We start from the raw sequence: 19,407 nt of genomic DNA, 5'->3' as shown, positions 1-19,407 counted from the left end.
CGTGCACAGTATACACACACAGCGTGCACAGTATACACACACAGCGTGCACAGTATATACACACAGCGTGCACAGTATGTACACACAGCGTGCACAGTATACACACACAGCGTGCACAGTATACACACACAGCGTGCACAGTATATACACACAGCGGGCACAGTATACACACACAGCGTGCACAGTTTATACACACAGCGTGCACAGTTTATACACACAGCGTGCACAGTATATACACACAGCATACACAGTATATACACACAGCGTGCACAGTATATACATACAGTGTGCATAGTATATACACACAGCGTGCACAGTATATACACACAGTGTGCACAGTATATACACACAGCGTACACAGTATATACACACAGAGTGCACAGTATACACACACAGCGTGCACAGTATACACACACAGCGTGCACAGTATACACACACAGCGTGCACAGTATACACACACAGCGTGCACAGTATATACACACAGCGTGCACAGTATATACACACAGCGTGCACAGTATATACACACAGCGTGCACAGTATATACACACAGCGTGCACAGTATATACACACAGCGTGCACAGTATATACACACAGCGTGCACAGTATATACACACAGCGTGCACAGTATGTACACACAGCGTACAAAGCCTGCACAGTATATACACACAGCGTGCACAGTATGTACACACAGCGTACAAAGCCTGCACAGTATATACACACAGCGTGCACAGTATATACACACAGCGTACACAGTATATACACACAGCGTGCACAGTATACACACACAGCGTGCACAGTATACACACACAGCGTGCACAGTATATAAACACAGCGTGCACAGTATATACACACAGCGTGCACAGTATACACACACAGCGTGCACAGTATACACACACAGCGTGCACAGTATACACACACAGAGTGCACAGTATATACACACAGCGTGCACAGTATATACACACAGTATACACACACAGAGTGCACAGTATACGCACACAGCGTGCACAGTATACGCACACAGCGTGCACAGTATACGCACACAGCGTGCACAGTATACGCACACAGCGTGCACAGTATACGCACACAGCGTGCACAGTATACGCACACAGCGTGCACAGTATACGCACACAGCGTGCACAGTATACGCACACAGCGTGCACAGTATACGCACACAGCGTGCACAGTATACGCACACATCGTGCACTGTATACGCACACATCGTGCACTGTATACGCACACAGCGTGCACAGTATATACACACAGCGTGCACAGTATATACACACAGCGTGCACAGTATATACACACAGCATGCACAGTATATACAGTATGGCCCAGAAGCTTATTCCTCTGTCACAATCTGCCTTTTTTTTCAGTAGTTGTGATAAACTAATTTTTATGATAAAATATATAGTATTTCTTAAAAAAATCATATTGATGTACATACTGAAAATCTGACATTTTCAATATTTGGCATGACTGTACTGCATAATATTTGACAGGCTTCCTAGAATAACATAGGGAACGGGATTTATTCCTCACTGAAGAAATCTTGCCATACAATGAATCTTTGTCAATGTTCTCTAGTTATTCCCAACACATACTAGGTATTGATATCTTAAAGAGGCACATTGTGTTAAATAGTCAAGCATATAATCTTCTAGTATATAAGTCAATATCACAGAACTTCTTTGTTCTTAATCAGTCTACACAACTATGTCCCTGGTTGTCTCAGATTATTGTCATCCTCTAGAGTGGTGTGGCAAACCTTTTCATAAATGTATGCTCAATTTAATGATAATCTTCATAAAACTAAAGGGTACCCTTTTCTTTTACTTTATTTTTTCCTTTTAAATCCATTATATATATATATATATATATATATATATATATATATATATATATGAAGAAATATGTGTGAAAAGCAAACAGTTGCAGCCAGTGATTCCAAGCAGGATGGTGGTATTGCAGAGGTGGTCTGCCAGTATATTGGTTTTGAGTGCCAGCTTGGACACTGGTGCCATAGGTTTGCCACCCCTGCTGATCTAGACGTTTTACACTTCAACATAGTTATGAATATGTTGTTCTCTGGAATAAAGAAGCCATTAACTGAAATTTAGACATCATATATACACCTTTTTATTTCCAAGGCTTTATTTTGAAAGCTATATTTGATCATCTTGTTGAAGAAATAACTTTACATGTTATATTGCACTTTTTATGTGACGATGTCTTCAACTAGTTTATCTATATTTTCTCATTAGACGACAACAAGAACACAAGTGGTGCTTCATCAATGCCTGGATTAACACTACGAGATTATCAAATGGAAGTGGCAAGACCAGCTTTGGAAGGAAAGAATATTATAGTGTGCCTCCCTACAGGGAGTGGAAAAACCAGAGTGGCTGTATACATCACAAGGGATCACTTGGAAAAGAGAAGGATGAGTGGTCTCATGGGAAAAGCTATTGTTTTGGTCAATAAGGTATAAATTCAGCCCAATGCTTTCAGTATATTAGTTTGCAAACTCAAAGAGCTTTATAAATATATTGGACATCAATAATAACAGTGTCTATCTTAAACTGTAAGTATGGCCTTACCAGTGATTACCTTTACCTTTCAAGTACAAATGATAATTATCTGCATTAAAGGTACAGTAACGTCACACTTAAACTGTCATAATTCAGATAGAGCATGCAGTTTTAAACAACTTTCCAATTTACTTCTATTACCATATTTGCTTTGTTTTCTTGGTATCCTTTGTTGACTAGTAAACCTAGGTAGACTGGTAGGAGCTTTTGAACGTGCACATGTTTTTAGCATTCTGTGGCAACAGTGTTTGCAACTATGTATAACATTGCTATAAGCATTGTTGTAAACACTGCTACCAGAAGGTTAAAGACATGTGCACACTCCTGATCTCACATATGATACTCTTTAACAAAGGATACCAAGAGAACTAAACAAAATTAATAATACATGTAAATTGGAAAGTTGTTTAAAATGTCATGTTTTATCCAGTCTGTTTAAGTTTAATTTAGATTTTTCTGTCCACAACATAGACAGGCTGGCCAAACATTTTCCCTTTAATAATTATTATTAACTATTTTTTACCAGGGTCACCTGACCATTTGCAGGGGCTTGGGCAAGACAGTTTTGTGGGGCCGCTAAACCCAGCACCCTTTCCCCTACCTCTGTTTACCCTGCTCCATGTATGGCCAGCACCTGTCCCAACATTCAGGGTTTCCTATATAGAGAATTAAACTATATAATAACCTCCTGATACCATAAACACTTCTTTATAAACTATATACAGGATGTACATTACACCTTCTCATACCCTCACACCTGACATTGCATGGCCCTGGGTGGGCTTCCCTCTCACCCTGCCCAAATGGTAGGCCTGATTGGAACAAATTCCTAAAGGGATACTGTAATCATACTTTCATCCTTATGAAATAGCAACACTAAAGCACTTTCTGAATTACAAATGAGGTTAAAGCTGTTTAAATTTGATATAAAACAAATACAGTAGTATTAGTTGTGAACTGCTTGCTAGATTCTAACAGGCAATTAGCATTAGCAAGCAGTACACAAATATTACTGGTCAGCTGACGGAAGTTAGCTGGAAGTACTTGTCTACCAACTGGCATTAGCAGGACATACACTCTACTGCTTTATTAGTTTAAACCATGTGATAAAATAATAAAAGAAGAGATTTCAGTAACCCTCTTCTCTCTGTTTTGGCACATGGGTCAAGAAACAGTGGCCTAGATTTGGAGTTTTGTCGGTAACGACCCGAAAAACTAACGCTGGCTTTTTTCTGGCCGCACCATAAAAATAACTCTGGTATCGAGAGTCCACATAAAGGCTGCGTTAGGCTCCAAAAAAGGAGCGTAGAGCATTTTTAACGCAGCTTCAACTCTCGATACCAGAGTTGCTTACGGACGCGGCCAGCCTCAAAAACGTGCTCGTGCACGATTGGGGCTGTTTGAGCTGAAAAAAAACCAAACACCTGCAAAAAAGCCGCGTTCAGCTCCTAACGCAGCCCCATTGTTTGCTATGCGGTAACCCTTCCTACGTCTGCACTTAACACTCTAACATGTACCCCGAGTCTAAACACCCCTAACCTTACACTTATTAACCCCTAATCTGCCTCCCCCGCTATCGCTGACCCCTGCATATTATTATTAACCCCTAATCTGCCGCTCCGTAAACCGCCGCTACTTACATTATCCCTATGTACCCCTAATCTGCTGCCCCTAACACCGCCGACCCCTATATTATATTTATTAACCCCTAATCTGCCCCCCACAACGTCGCCTCCACCTGCCTACACTTATTAACCCCTAATCTGCCTACCGGACCTGAGCGCTACTTTAATAAAGTTATTAACCCCTAATCCGCCTCAGTAACCCTATCATAAATAGTATTAACTCCTAATCTGCCCTCCCTAACATCGCCGACACCTAACTTCAATTATTAACCCCTAATCTGCCGACCGAATCTCGCCGCTATTCTAATAAATGTATTAACCCCTAAAGCTAAGTCTAACCCTAATACTAACACCCCCCTAAGTTAAATATAATTTAAATCTAACGAAATTAATTAACTCTTATTAAATAAATTATTCCAATTTAAAGCTAAATACTTACCTGTAAAATAAATCCTAATATAGCTACAATATAAATTATAATTATATTATAGCTATTTTAGGATTTATATTTATTTTACAGGTAACTTTGTATTTATTTTAACCAGGTACAATAGCTATTAAATAGTTAAGAACTATTTAATAGCTAAAATAGTTAAAATAATTACAAATTTACCTGTAAAAGAAATCCTAACCTAAGTTACAAATAAACCTAACACTAGACTATCAATAAATTAATTAAATAAACTACCTACAATTACCTACAATTAACCTAACACTACACTATCAATAAATTAATTAAATACAATTGCTACAAATAAATACAATTAAATAAACTAGCTAAAGTACAAAAAATAAAAAAGAACTAAGTTACAAAAAATAAAAAAATATTTACAAACATAAGAAAAATATTACAACAATTTTAAACTAATTACACCTACTCTAAGCCCCCTAATAAAATAACAAAGCCCCCCAAAATAAAAAAATGCCCTACCCTATTCTAAATTACTAAAGTTCAAAGCTCTTTTACCTTACCAGCCCTGAACAGGACCCTTTGCGGGGCATGCCCCAAGAAATTCAGCTCTTTTGCCTGCAAAAAAAAACATACAATACCCCCCCAACATTACAACCCACCACCCACATACCCCTAATCTAACCCAAACCCCCCTTAAATAAACACTAAGCCCCTGAAGATCATCCTACCTTGTCTTCACCATACCAGGTTCACCGATCGGTCCAGAAGAGCTCCTCCGATGTCCTGATCCAAGCCCAAGCGGTGGGCTGAAGAGGTCCATGATCCGGCTGAAGTCTTCATCCAAGCGGGCCAGAAGAGGTCTTCCATCCGATTGAAGTCTTCATCCAAGCGGCATCCATCCGGAGCGAAGCGGTAGCATCCTGAAGACCTCCACCGTGGAACATCCATCCTGGCCGACGACTGAACGACGAATGACGGTTCCTTTAAATGACGTCATCCAAGATGGCGTCCCTCGAATTCCGATTGGCTGATAGGATTCTATCAGCCAATCGGAATTAAGGTAGGAATATTCTGATTGGCTGATGGAATCAGCCAATCAGAATCAAGTTCAATCCGATTGGCTGATCCAATCAGCCAATCAGATTGAGCTTGCATTCTATTGGCTGATCGGAACAGCCAATAGAATGCGAGCTCAATCTGATTGGCTGATCGGAACAGCCAATCGGATTGAACTTGATTCTGATTGGCTGATTCCATCAGCCAATCAGAATATTCCTACCTTAATTCCGATTGGCTGATACAATCCTATCAGCCAATCGGAATTCGAGGGACGCCATCTTGGATGACGTCATTTAAAGGAACCGTCATTCGTCGTTCAGTCGTCGGCCAGGATGGATGTTCCGCGGTGGAGGTCTTCAGGATGCTGCCGCTTCGCTCCGGATGGATGCCGCTTGGATGAAGACTTCAATCGGATGGAAGACCTCTTCTGGCCCGCTTGGATGAAGACTTCAGCCGGATCATGGACCTCTTCAGCCCCCCGCTTGGGCTTGGATCAGGACATCGGAGGAGCTCTTCTGGACCGATTGGTGAACCTGGTATGGTGAAGACAAGGTAGGATGATCTTCAGGGGCTTAGTGTTAGGTTTATTTAAGGGGGGTTTGGGTTAGATTAGGGGTATGTGGGTGGTGGGTTGTAATGTTGGGGGGGGGTATTGTATGTTTTTTTTTACAGGCAAAAGAGCTGAATTTCTTGGGGCATGCCCCGCAAAGGGCCCTGTTCAGGGCTGGTAAGGTAAAAGAGCTTTGAACTTTAGTAATTTAGAATAGGGTAGGGCATTTTTTATTTTGGGGGGCTTTGTTATTTTATTAGGGGGCTTAGAGTAGGTGTAATTAGTTTAAAATTGTTGTAATATTTTTCTTATGTTTGTAAATATTTTTTTATTTTTTGTAACTTAGTTCTTTTTTATTTTTTGTACTTTAGCTAGTTTATTTAATTGTATTTATTTGTAGCAATTGTATTTAATTAATTTATTGATAGTGTAGTGTTAGGTTAATTGTAGGTCATTGTAGGTAGTTTATTTAATTAATTTATTGATAGTCTAGTGTTAGGTTTATTTGTAACTTAGGTTAGGATTTCTTTTACAGGTAAATTTGTAATTATTTTAACTATTTTAGCTATTAAATAGTTCTTAACTATTTAATAGCTATTGTACCTGGTTAAAATAAATACAAAGTTACCTGTAAAATAAATATAAATCCTAAAATAGCTATAATATAATTATAATTTATATTGTAGCTATATTAGGATTTATTTTACAGGTAAGTATTTAGCTTTAAATTGGAATAATTTATTTAATAAGAGTTAATTAATTTCGTTAGATTTAAATTATATTCAATTTAGGGGGGTGTTAGTATTAGGGTTAGACTTAGCTTTAGGGGTTAATACATTTATTAGAATAGCGGCGAGATTCGGTCGGCAGATTAGGGGTTAATAATTGAAGTTAGGTGTCGGCGATGTTAGGGAGGGCAGATTAGGGGTTAATACTATTTATGATAGGGTTAGTGAGGCGGATTAGGGGTTAATAACTTTATTATAGTAGCGCTCAGGTCCGGTCGGCAGATTAGGGGTTAATAAGTGTAGGCAGGTGGAGGCGACGTTGTGGGGGGCAGATTAGGGGTTAATAAATATAATATAGGGGTCGGCGGTGTTAGGGGCAGCAGATTAGGGGTACATAAGGATAACGTAGGTGGCGGCGCTTTGCGGTCGGCAGATTAGGGGTTAATAAGTGTAGGCAGGTGGAGGCGACGTTGAGGGGGGCAGATTAGGGGTTAATAAATATAATACAGGGGTCGGCGGTGTTAGGGGCAGCAGATTAGGGGTACATAAGGATAACGTAGGTGGCGGTCGGCAGATTAGGGGTTAAATTTTTTTTTCCGAGTGTCGGCGATGTGGGGGGACCTCGGTTTAGGGGTACATAGGTAGTTTATGGGTGTTAGTGTACTTTAGAGCACAGTAGTTAAGAGCTTTATAAACCGGCGTTAGCCCAGAAAGCTCTTAACTACTGACTTTTTTCCTGCGGCTGGAGTTTTGTCGTTATATGTCTAACGCTCACTTCAGAAACGACTCTAAATACCGGAGTTAGAAAAATCCCATTGAAAAGATAGGATACGCAATTTACGTAAGGGGATCTGCGGTATGGAAAAGTCGCGGCTGGAAAGTGAGCGTTAGACCCTATTTTGAGTGACTCCAAATACCGGCGGTAGCCTAAAACCAGCGTTAGGAGCCTCTAACGCTGGTTTTCACGGCTAACGCCAAACTCTAAATCTAGGCCAGTGATTTTACTGATCTTAACCCCTTAAGGACAAGGCCATTTTTCAATTTCTTTCCCTTAAGGACCAGGGCTATTTTTACATTTCTGCTGTGTTTGTGTTTAGCTGTAATTTTCCTCTTACTCATTTACTGTACCCACACATATTATATACAGTTTTTCTCGCCATTAAATGGACTTTCTAAATATACCATTATTTTCATCATATCTTATAATTTACTAAAAAAAATATAAAATATGGAAAAAACACCACTTTTTCTAACTTTGACCCCCAAAATCTGTTACACATCTACAACCACCAAAAACACCCATGCTAAATAGTTTCTAAATTTTGTCCTGAGTTTAGAAATACCCAATGTTTACATGTTCTTTGCTTTTTTTGCAAGTTATAGGACAATAGATACAAGTAGCACTTTGCTATTTCCAAACCACTTTTTTTCAAAATTAGCGCTAGTTACATTGGAACACTGATATCTTTCAGGAAACCCTAAATATCCCTTGACATGTATATATATTTTTTTAGAAGATATCCCAAAGTATTGATCAAGGCCCATTTTGGTATATTTCATGCCACCATTTCACCGCCAAATGCGATCAAATAAAAAATATTGTTCACTTTTTCACAAATTTTTTCACAAACTTTAGGTTTCTCACTGAAATTATTTATAAACAACTTGTGCAATTATGGCATAAATGGTTGTAAATGCTTCTCTGGGACCCCCTTTGTTCAGAAATAGCAGACATATATGGCTTTGGCATTGCTTTTTGGTAATTAGAAGGCCGCTAAATGCTGCTGTGCATCACACGTGTATTATGCCCAGCAGTGCATGGGTTAATTAGGTTGCTTGTAGGGAACTTGCAGGGTTAATTTTAGCTTTAGTGTAGAGATCAGCCTCCCACCTGACACATCACACCCCCTGATCCCTCCCAAACAGCTCTCTTCCCTCCCCCACCCCACAATTGTCCCTGCCATCTTAAGTACTGGCAGAAAGTCTGCCAGTACTAAAATAAAAAGGTATCTTTTTTTAATAGCATATTTACATATGCTGCTGTGTAGGGTCCCCCCTTAGCCCCCAACCTCCCTGATCCCCCCCCAAACAGCTCTCTAACCCTCCCCCTCTACCTTATTTGGTGCCATATTGGGTACTGGCAGCTGTCTTCTAGTACCCAGTTTATAAATATATATATATATATATATATATATATATATTTTTTTTTTTTTTCTGTAGTGTAGCTTCCCCCCCAAGATCATTCCCAGATCCCTTAGCTATTTATTAACTTATTCCCTCCCCCCTTTCTCCCACTTAGAAGTATTATTTTTTTCTGTAGTGCAGCAGTTCCCACCCGCTCCCTCCCCATGCATGCGCCATCGATGTCCAGTGCAGAGAGGGCCACAGAGTGGCTCTCTCTGCACCGGAGGGGTAAGAAGGGTTATTGCAGGATGGGTAAAAAGAGTTATTACAGGATGCCTCGATATTGAGGCATCACTGCAATAACCGGAAAGTGGCTGGATGCCGGAATGATATGGAATATCCCAGAGCAGAGAAAGTTTGCAAGATGAGGTAAGCTGCACTCACCACAGGCAGGATAGTCTTCGGCAGCAACAGGCAGGGAATCAGAGAAAGGCAGTTCAGGGGTAAACCACTAGAATGGTCAGACAGGCAGGGTTTGGCAACAGTAAAGCAGTCCAAAGGTATACCACTAGAATGGTCAGGCAGGCAGGGTTTGGCAACAGAGAGGCAATCCAGAACAATAGGAGTTAATCAAGCAGAGTAGTTAGACAGGCAGGGTTCATCAACAATGAGGCAATCCAGAGCAATAAGGGTTAATCAAGCAGAGTAGTCAGACAGGCAGGGTTCATCAACAGTAAGGCAATCCAGATAATCATGAATCTATCACACCCAGGAGCACACAAAGTAACACCTATACTTGGATAGTGATAGATTGCTAAAAGGTAACTTACATAGGAGCAGGATTCGCGCCACAGGGGATCCTGACCGGCAACAGAACGGAGAGTGTGCGGCGATGACGTCAGCACCGCACGCAACATGAGCCGACACAGCCCCTGACAATGAGCAGGGAAGCAGGCGCCGCGCCCCTAGCAAAGGCTAGAGAGGCGCGTGGTGACACCAGTACTTTCTAAGTATGTCCTGTGAGGGCAGCTCCTGCAAGTTTCCGCAAGAGTTTTTCATGTCTAATCTGGTGAATTTTAGATAATCAGGCCCTGAGTCTCTCTCCCTCCCTCTGTTGCTTTTTTTCTTTTGTTTTTCTTCTTACCCATACTCATAGGTGTTGATTTATCAAGTGTCGAGCAAACATGATTCGCATTAGCAACCGCTGCTTGATAAATGTAGCCCATAAAGTGATTCTAAAATGAGACTTGCTGTGTTTTCTCTTTATTGTAATATTACTTGCTACCCAAATACATTAATGCATAATAGAATGTAAAAAAAAAAGTTACTTTCGCTAAAATTCTTCTTTAGATTATTTTGGAAATCTAATTACAACCACAAAAATGTTTTTTTTTTTTTTTTCAGGTCCCTTTAGTGGATCAGCTGTTTAGCAAAGAGTTCCGTCCCTTGCTAAAGGATAGTTATCAAGTCATTAAAATAAGTGGAGATTCACCACAGAAGATTACATTTCCCAAAGTAGTTAAAAATAATGATGTAATTATCTGCACAGCTCAGATTCTGGAGAATTACCTTATAAAATCAGCTAAAGATGAAGAAGAGGGAGTCAAACTGTCTGGTATGTTTAATAGTTCTTTCTTTACCTAGTGATATACTATACGTTTTACATGACTTTACCCACTGTTATTTTATACGTTTTACATGACTTTACCTAGTGTTATACTACGTTTTACATGACTTTACCCACTGTTATTTTATACGTTTTACATGACTTTACCTAGTGTTATACTATACGTTTTACATGACTTTACCTAGTGTTATACTATACATTTTACATGACTTTACTTAGTGTTATACTATACTTTTTACATGACTTTACCTAGTGTTATACTATACTTTTTACATGACTTTACCCAGTGTTATACTATATGTTTTACATGACTTTACCTAGTGTTATACTATACGTTTTACATGACTTTACCTAGTGTTATACTATACATTTTACATGACTTTACTTAGTGTTATACTATACTTTTTACATGACTTTACCTTGTGTTATACTATACGTTTCAAATGACTTTACCCAGTGTTATACTATATGTTTTACATGACTTTACCTAGTGTTATACTATACGTTTTACATGACTTTATCTAGTGTTACACTATACGTTTTACATGACTTTACCTAGTGTTATACTATACTTTTTACATGACTTTACCTAGTGTTATACTATACGTTTTACATGACTTTACCTAGTGTTATACTATACGTTTTATATGACATTATTTAGCATTATACTATACGTTTTACATGATTTTATCTGGTGTTATACTATACTTTTTACATGACTTTACCTAGTGTTATACTATAAGTTTGACATGACTTTACCCAGTGTTATACTTTATGTTTTATATTACTTTACCTAGTGTTATACTATAAGTTTGACATGACTTTACCCAGTGTTATACTTTATGTTTTATATTACTTTACCTAGTGTTATACTATATGTTTTACATTACTTTACCTAGTGTTATACTATATGTTTGACATGACTTTACCCAGTGTTATACTTTACGTTTTACATTACTTTACCTAGTGTTATACTATAAGTTTGACATGACTTTACCTAGTGTTATAAGCCTTGCTGTTTTGTAGAACTTCTTATGAGCTAAATGACATACTATACAGATCTACCTCATTTTAGCATAATAATATCTAATATTATAAATTTTTTGCTACTTAATAATAATAATTTGTGTGAAAAGAGTACTATAAAACAGAAGAAAACGTAAAAGGGCATTGTTTTGTTTTTTTAAAAAAGCAATGCATGTGACAGAGCAGCATTAAAAATGTTACAAATATTTCTCCAACATAGGTGTGTCCGGTCCACGGCGTCATCCTTACTTGTGGGATATTCTCTTCCCCAACAGGAAATGGCAAAGAGCCCAGCAAAGCTGGTCACATGATCCCTCCTAGGCTCCGCCTTCCCCAGTCATTCTCTTTGCCGTTGTACAGGCAACATCTCCACGGAGATGGCTTAGAGTTTTTTGGTGTTTAAATGTAGTTTTTATTCTTCAATCAAGAGTTTGTTATTTTAAAATAGTGCTGGTATGTACTATTTACTCTGAAACAGGAAAGAGATGAAGATTTCTGTTTGTAAGAGGAAAATGATTTTAGCAACCGTTACTAAAATCGATGGCTGTTTCCACACAGGACTGTTGAGAGGAATTAACTTCAGTTGGGGGAAACAGTGAGCAGACTTTTGCTGCTTGAGGTATGACACATTTCTAACAAGACTCGGTAATGCTGGAAGCTGTCATTTTCCCTATGGGAACCGGTAAGCCATTTTCTTAGTTTAAGTAAAAGAATAAAGGGCTTCATTAGGGCTTAAAAAACTGGTAGACATTTTTCTGGGCTAAAACGATTACTTTACTAAGTATATTTGGCAGATTATTACTTTTAATAGTTGTTAAATCTTGGGGATTGTTTTAATAAAAACGGCAGGCACTGTATTGGACACCTTTTTCACTGGGGGCCTTTTCTAGTCATAGACAGAGCCTCATTTTCGCGCCTCTAATGCGCAGTTGTTTTTGGAAAGCATGGCATGCAGATGCATGTGTGAGGAGCTAAGAACCACTGAAAAAGCTTATAGAAGGCATCATTTGGTATCGTATTCCCCTCTGGGCTTGGTTGGGTCTCAGCAAAGCAGATACCTGGGACTGTATAGAGGTTAAATGTAAAAACGGCTCCGGTTCCGTTATTTTAAGGGTTAAAGCTTTCAAATTTGGTGTGCAATACTTTTAAGGCTTTAAGTTACTGTGGTGAAATTTTGGTGAAATTTGAACAATTCCTTCATACTTTTTCACATATTCAGTAATAAAGTGTGTTCAGTTTGAAATTTAAAGGGACAGTAACGGTTTTATTGTAAAACGTTTTTTGTGCTTTGTTGACAAGTTTAAGCCTGTTTAACATGTCTGAACCATCAGATAACGATGTTCTATATGTATGAAAGCCAATGTGTCTCCCCATTTAAATATATGTGATATATTTGTGTCATAATGTCCAAACAAAGTAGGGATAATAATGCCATAGATATGATATTGCCCAAGATGATTCCTCTAATGAGGGGAGTAAGCATGGTACTGCATCATCCCCTTCTGTGTCTACACCAGTTTTGCCCACACAAGAGGCCCCTAGTACATCTAGTGCGCCAATACTTATTACCATACAACAATTAATGGCTGTAATGGATAATTCTATTGCATGCATTTTTTCCAAAATGCCTACTTATCAGAGAAAGCGTGATTGCTCTGTTTTAAACACTGAAGAGCAAGAGGACGCTGATGATATCTGTTCTGACATACCCTCACACCTATCTGAAGGGGCCAGGAGGGAGGTTTTGTCTGAGGGAGAAATTTCAGATTCAGGGAAAATTTCTCAACAAGCAGAACCTGATATTGTAACTTTTAAATTTAAATTTCAACATCTCCACGCACTACTTAAGGAGGTATTATCTACTCTGGATGATTGTGACAATTTGGTCATTCCAGAGAAATTAGGTAAGATGGATAAGTTCCTAGAGGTTCCGGTGCCCCCCGATGTTTTTCCTATACCCAAGCGGGTGGCGGACATAGTAAATAAGGAGTGGGAAAGGCCCGGCATACCTTTTGTCCTCCCCCTATATTTAAGAAATTAGTTCCTATAGTCGACCCCAGAAAGGACTTATAGCATACAGTCCCCAAGGTCGAGGGGGCGGTTTCTACTCTAAACAAACGCACTTCTATTCCTATAGAAGATAGTTGTGTTTTCAAGATCCTATGGATTAAAGGTTAGAGGGTTTGCTTAAAAAGATGTTTGTTCAGCAAGGTTACCTTCTACAACCAATTTCATGCATTGTTCCTGTCACTACAGCTGCGTGTTTCTGGTTCGAAGAACTAGAAAAGTCGCTCAATAAAGAATCTTCGTACGAGGAGGTTTTGGACAGAGTTCAAGCTCTTAAATTGGCTAACTCTTTTTTATTTTAGATGCCGCTTTGCAATTAGCTAGATTAGCGGCAAATAATTCAGGGTTTGCTATCGTGGCGCGCAGAGCGCTTTTGCTTAACATTCTTTTCAAGGGTAAAACACTGTTTGGCCCTGACTTGAAAGAGATTATTTCAGACATCACTGGGGGAAAGGGCCACGCCCTTCCTCTGGATAGGTCTTTTAAGGCTAAAAGAAGCCAAATTTTCGTCCCTTTTGCAGAAACGGACCAGCCTCAAATTCTACACCCTCTAAGCAAGAGGGTAATACTTCTCAAACCAAGCCAGCCTGGAGGCCGATGCAAGGCTGGAGCAAGGGTAAGCAGGCCAAGTCACCTGCCACTGCTACCAAAACAGCATGAAGTGTTGGCCCCCGATCTGGGAAGGATCTGGTGGGGGGCAGACTTTCTCTCTTTGCTCAGGCTGGGGCAAGAGATGTTCAGGATCCTTGGGCGCTAGAAATAGTTTCTCAAGGTTATCTCCTGGAATTCAGGGAACTACCCCCAAGGGGAAGGTTCCACGGGTCTCAATTATCTTCGAACAGGCATTCTTACACTGTGTAGAAGACCTGTTAAGCATGGGAGTGATTCATCCTGTTCCATTAGGAGAACAAGGGATGGGTTTTTACTCCAACCTGTTCATAATTCCCAAAAAAGAGGGAACATTCAGACCTATTTTAGATCTCAAGATTCTAAACAAGTTTCTAAGGGTTTCATCATTCAAAATGGAAACCATTTGAACGTTCCTTCCTACCATCCAGGAAGGTCAATTCATGACCACGGTGGACTTAAAGGATGCGTACCTACGTATTCCTATCCACAAGGAACATTTTCGGTTCCTAAGGTTCGCCTTTCTGGACAAGCATTACCTGTGGCACTTCCATTCGGATTAGCCACTGCTCCAAGGATTTTCACAAGGGTACTAGGGTCCCTTCTAGCGGTCCTAAGACCAAGGGGCATTGCAGTAGTACCTTACTTGGACGACATCCTGATTCAAGTGTCGTCTCTGTCAAAAGCAAGGGCTCATACGGACATTGTCCTAGCCTTTCTCAGTTCTCACAGGTGGAAAGTGAACATAGAAAAAAGTTCTCTGTCCCCGTCAACAAGAGTTCCCTTCTTGGGAACAATAATAGTTTCCTTAGAAATGAAGGTTTTTCTGACAGAGGCCAGAAAATCAAAACTTCTAAGCTCTTGTCAGGTACTTCATTCTGTTCTTCTTCCTTCCATAGCGCTGTCCATGGAAGTAATAGGTTTGATGGTTGCGGCAATGGACATAGTTCCTTTTGCACGAATTCATCTAAGACCATTGCACCTGTGCATGCTCAGACAGTGGATGGGGATTATACAGACTTGTCTCCGACGATACAAGTAGATCAAATAACCAGAGGTTCACTCCGTTGGTGGCTGACCCTGGACAACCTGTCACAGGGAATGAGCTTCCGCAGACCAGAATAGGTCATTGTCACGACCGACGCCAGTCTGGTGGGCTGGGGCGCTGTCTGGGAACCCCTGAAAACTCAGGGTCTATGGTTTCGGGAAGACTTCTCCCGATAAACATAATGGAACTGAGAGCGATATTCAATGCTCTCAAGGCTTGGCCTCGACTAGCAAAGGCCAAATTCATAAGGTTTCAATCAGACATCATGACGACTGTTACATATATCAACCATCAGGGGGTAACAAGGAGTTCCCTGGCGATGGAGGAGCATCCGGGGGAGTGGGAACTCCATCTGGAAATCTTTGCCCAACTAACTCAATTATGGGGCATTCCAGACATGGTTCTGATGGCCTCTCGTCAGAACTTCATGGTCCCTTGTTACGGGTCCAAATCCAGGGATCCCAAGGCGACTCTATTGGATACAATAGTAGCACCTTGGATCTTCAACCTAGCTTATGTATTCCCACCGTTTCCTCTCATTTCCAGGCTGGTAGCCAGGATCAATCTGGAGAGGGCTTCGGTGACCTTGATAGTTCCTGTGTGGCCACGCAGGACTTGGTATGCAGACCTGGTGAATGTGTCATCGGCTCCACCATGGAAGCTACCTTTGAGACAGGACCTTCTTATTCAGGGTCCATTCGAACATCCGAATCTGGTTTTCCTCCAACTGACTGCTTGGAGTTTGAACGCTTGATTTTATCAAAGCGTGGGTTTTCAGATTCTGTAATAGATACTCTTATTCAGGCTAGAAAGCCTGTAACTAGAAAAATTTACCATAATATATGGAAAAAATATATCTGTTGGTATGAATCTAAAGGATTCCCATGGAACAAGATAAAAATTCCTAAGATTCTTTCCTTTCTACAAGAAGGTTTGGAGAAAGGATTTTCTGCGAGTTCTCTGAAGGGACAGATCTCTGCTTTATCTGTTTTACTTCACAAAAGGCTGGCAGCTGTGCCAGACGTTTAAGCGTTTGTTCAGGCTCTGGTTAGAATCAAGCCTGTTTACAGACCTTTGACTCTTCCCTGGAGTCTTAATCTAGTTCTTTCAGTTCTTCAAGGGGTTCCGTTTGAACCCTTACATTCCGTAGATATTAAGTTATTATCTTGGAAAGTTTTGTTTTAGGTTGCAATTTCTTCCGCTAGAAGAGTTTCTGAGTTATCTGCTCTGCAGTGTTCTCCGCCCTATCTGGTCCATGCAGATAAGGTGGTTTTACGTACTGAGCCTGGTTTTCTTCCGAAGGTTGTTTCCAACAAAAATATTAACCAGGAGATAGTTGTACCTTCTTTGTGTCCGAATCCAGTTTCATAGAAGGAACGTTTGTTACACAATTTGGACGTTGTCCGTGCTCTAAAATTCTATTTAGATGCTACAAAGGATTTCAGACAAACATCTTCCTTGTTTGTTGTTTATTCTGGTAAAAGGAGAGGTCAAAAAGCAACTTCTACCTCTCTATCTTTTTGGCTTAAAAGCATCATCAGATTGGCTTATGAGACTGCCGGACGGCAGCCTCCTGAAAGAATCACAGCTCATTCCACTAGGGCCGTGGCTTCCACATGGGCCTTTAAGAACGAGGCTTCTGTTGATCAGATATGTAAGGCAGCGACTTGGTCTTCACTGCACACTTTTACAAAATTTTACAAATTTGATACTTTTGCTTCTTCTGAGGCTATTTTTGGGAGAAAGGTTTTGCAAACCGTGGTGCCTTCCATCTAGGTGACCTGATTTGCTCCCTCCCATCATCCGTGTCCTAAAGCTTTGGTATTGGTTCCCACAAGTAAGGATGACGCCGTGGACCGGACACACCTATGTTGGAGAAAACAGAATTTATGTTTACCTGATAAATTACTTTCTCCAACGGTGTGTCCGGTCCACGGCCCGCCCTGGTTTTTTAATCAGGTCTGATGATTTATTTTCTTTAACTACAGTCACCACGGTATCATATGATTTCTCCTATGCAAATATTCCTCCTTTACGTCGGTCGAATGACTGGGGAAGGCGGAGCCTAGGAGGGATCATGTGACCAGCTTTGCTGGGCTCTTTGCCATTTCCTGTTGGGGAAGAGAATATCCCACAAGTAAGGATGACGCCGTGGACCGGACACACCGTTGGAGAAAGTAATTTATCAGGTAAACATAAATTCTGTTTTTTTCTGCATGTTAAAGGGACATGAAACCCAAATTTTTTATTTCATGATTCAGATAGAGAATACAATTTTAAACAACTTTCTAATTTACATACTATATCAAATTTGTTTCATTCTCTTGGTATCATTTGTTGAAGGAGCAGCAATGCACTAATAGTTTCTTACTGAACAAATTGGTGAGCCAATCACAATCAAAATATATATGCAGCCACCAGTCAACAGCTAGAACCTAGGTTCTCTGCTGCTTCTGAGCTTGCCTAGATAAAGCTTTCAGCAAATTAAATGATAGAAGTAAATTGGAAAGTTGTTTAAAATTGTATTCTGTATCTGAATCATGAAATAATTTTTTTGGGTTTCATGTCCCTTTAAATAAAGCTAATTAGACTTAAAATAAAAATAGCATGTATAGTAAAGGGCAGAATTTCTGCATGGTAATATTTTTGCCTGAAAAATTGTAAAGTAAAAATTTTTGAGCATTAGACTGAAACTTATACTGCAGTATCAATATCTTTACCTATATATTATCGTGTGTATGTAAATATATATTTGTGCAAAATACCATCAGATGTATGTAGAAATATGTATTTATGAATAAGTGGAACATTGGAATGTGAAATATTCATATTTTCATGTCTGGTTAGTGCACATGAAAATATGTGGTCAGATTTCTATGGGGGAATAGTTTATCACGTGCACGATATAGTAAGTTTGGCTTTTTAAATGAGTTTTATTTTCAACTTGTAATACAATCGTTACCCAACGCGCTCAAAAAGCTTACTTCTAGTGGAGTTAACGCTCGAGCTGGAGCATTAAATAACACTCCACTTGTAATCTAGCCCTAAATTGGGTTGTTCTGTCTGGACCATATTTAATTTTGACTTTCATATACCTTTAAAGGGACAGTAAACACCTTGAGATTTTGATATAAAAGGTTTATTAATGGGTAGTAAAGCAACTTTGCAGTATACTTTCACATTGTAGACTTCTTACAGCTTACCCTGCTACATATCTTTCCCTAATTTGCTTTAACAGGTAAGAACTATAAAACAATGTAGTTTATGGTTTATACTAACAATATGGCTGTTGCCAGCCATGTCAATTGCTGACTTAATCTTATATTGGCTCTTCCAAATAAGGAAGGTGGTAGGTGGAGTTTGGCTATTGAAAATCAATTGCAGCAAATAGAATATTAATTTGTTTTAAAAATGCTTCAACTTTTCTGATATGATTCTATAGCAAGAGAGCTGAAATGCATTGAAATTACAAGGTGTTTACTGTCCCTTTAAGCTGACATGGGAATGTATATTTGTGCAAAACTGATAACGGTATTTTGGTCCCTGGCCAATGTGAAAACTCACACAGTGCTGCTAGTTTGGTGATGTACAATTTATGCTAGAAATGTTATAATTTAACTGTAATTGCTCATCTGCCTTTTCAGACTTTTCCCTTTTAATTATTGATGAATGTCACCACACTCAGAAGGAAGCTGTATATAACAGTATCATGACACGGTATATAAAACAGAAGCTCAAAAGCCTTAACAGCAGCAAAACACAGGACCCAGAAGTTCAACTACCTCAAATTGTAGGACTAACAGCTTCTCCTGGAGTAGGGGGAGCTTCAGATACTATAAAAGCTGTAGAACACATTCTGAAGGTAATCTTTATTTACTGCTGTATTATATAAATATATGTGTTTGTGTGTATGAGTGTGTCTATGT

The 19,407-nt window shown here is 39.5% G+C and overlaps 1 protein-coding gene across 2 annotated transcripts in view; it reads left to right on the top strand.

The window, feature by feature from the left end:
* The window catches only part of IFIH1 (interferon induced with helicase C domain 1), a 166,127-nt gene that overhangs the window by 65,518 nt on the left and 81,202 nt on the right, over positions 1-19,407 (top strand). For both annotated transcript variants that reach the window (XM_053698379.1, XM_053698377.1), the window contains exons 5-7: positions 2,262-2,482; positions 10,491-10,701; positions 19,126-19,343. In XM_053698379.1, coding sequence (XP_053554354.1) covers positions 2,262-2,482; positions 10,491-10,701; positions 19,126-19,343 — 650 coding nt within the window. The remainder of the gene's footprint in view (positions 1-2,261; positions 2,483-10,490; positions 10,702-19,125; positions 19,344-19,407) is intronic.

This window comes from Bombina bombina, chromosome 1 (genome assembly GCF_027579735.1).
Source record: "Bombina bombina isolate aBomBom1 chromosome 1, aBomBom1.pri, whole genome shotgun sequence".
Taxonomy (NCBI): domain Eukaryota; kingdom Metazoa; phylum Chordata; class Amphibia; order Anura; family Bombinatoridae; genus Bombina; species Bombina bombina.
The sequence above is the reverse complement of the archived record's forward strand: the minus strand, read 5'-3'. Positions and strand labels throughout refer to the sequence as shown.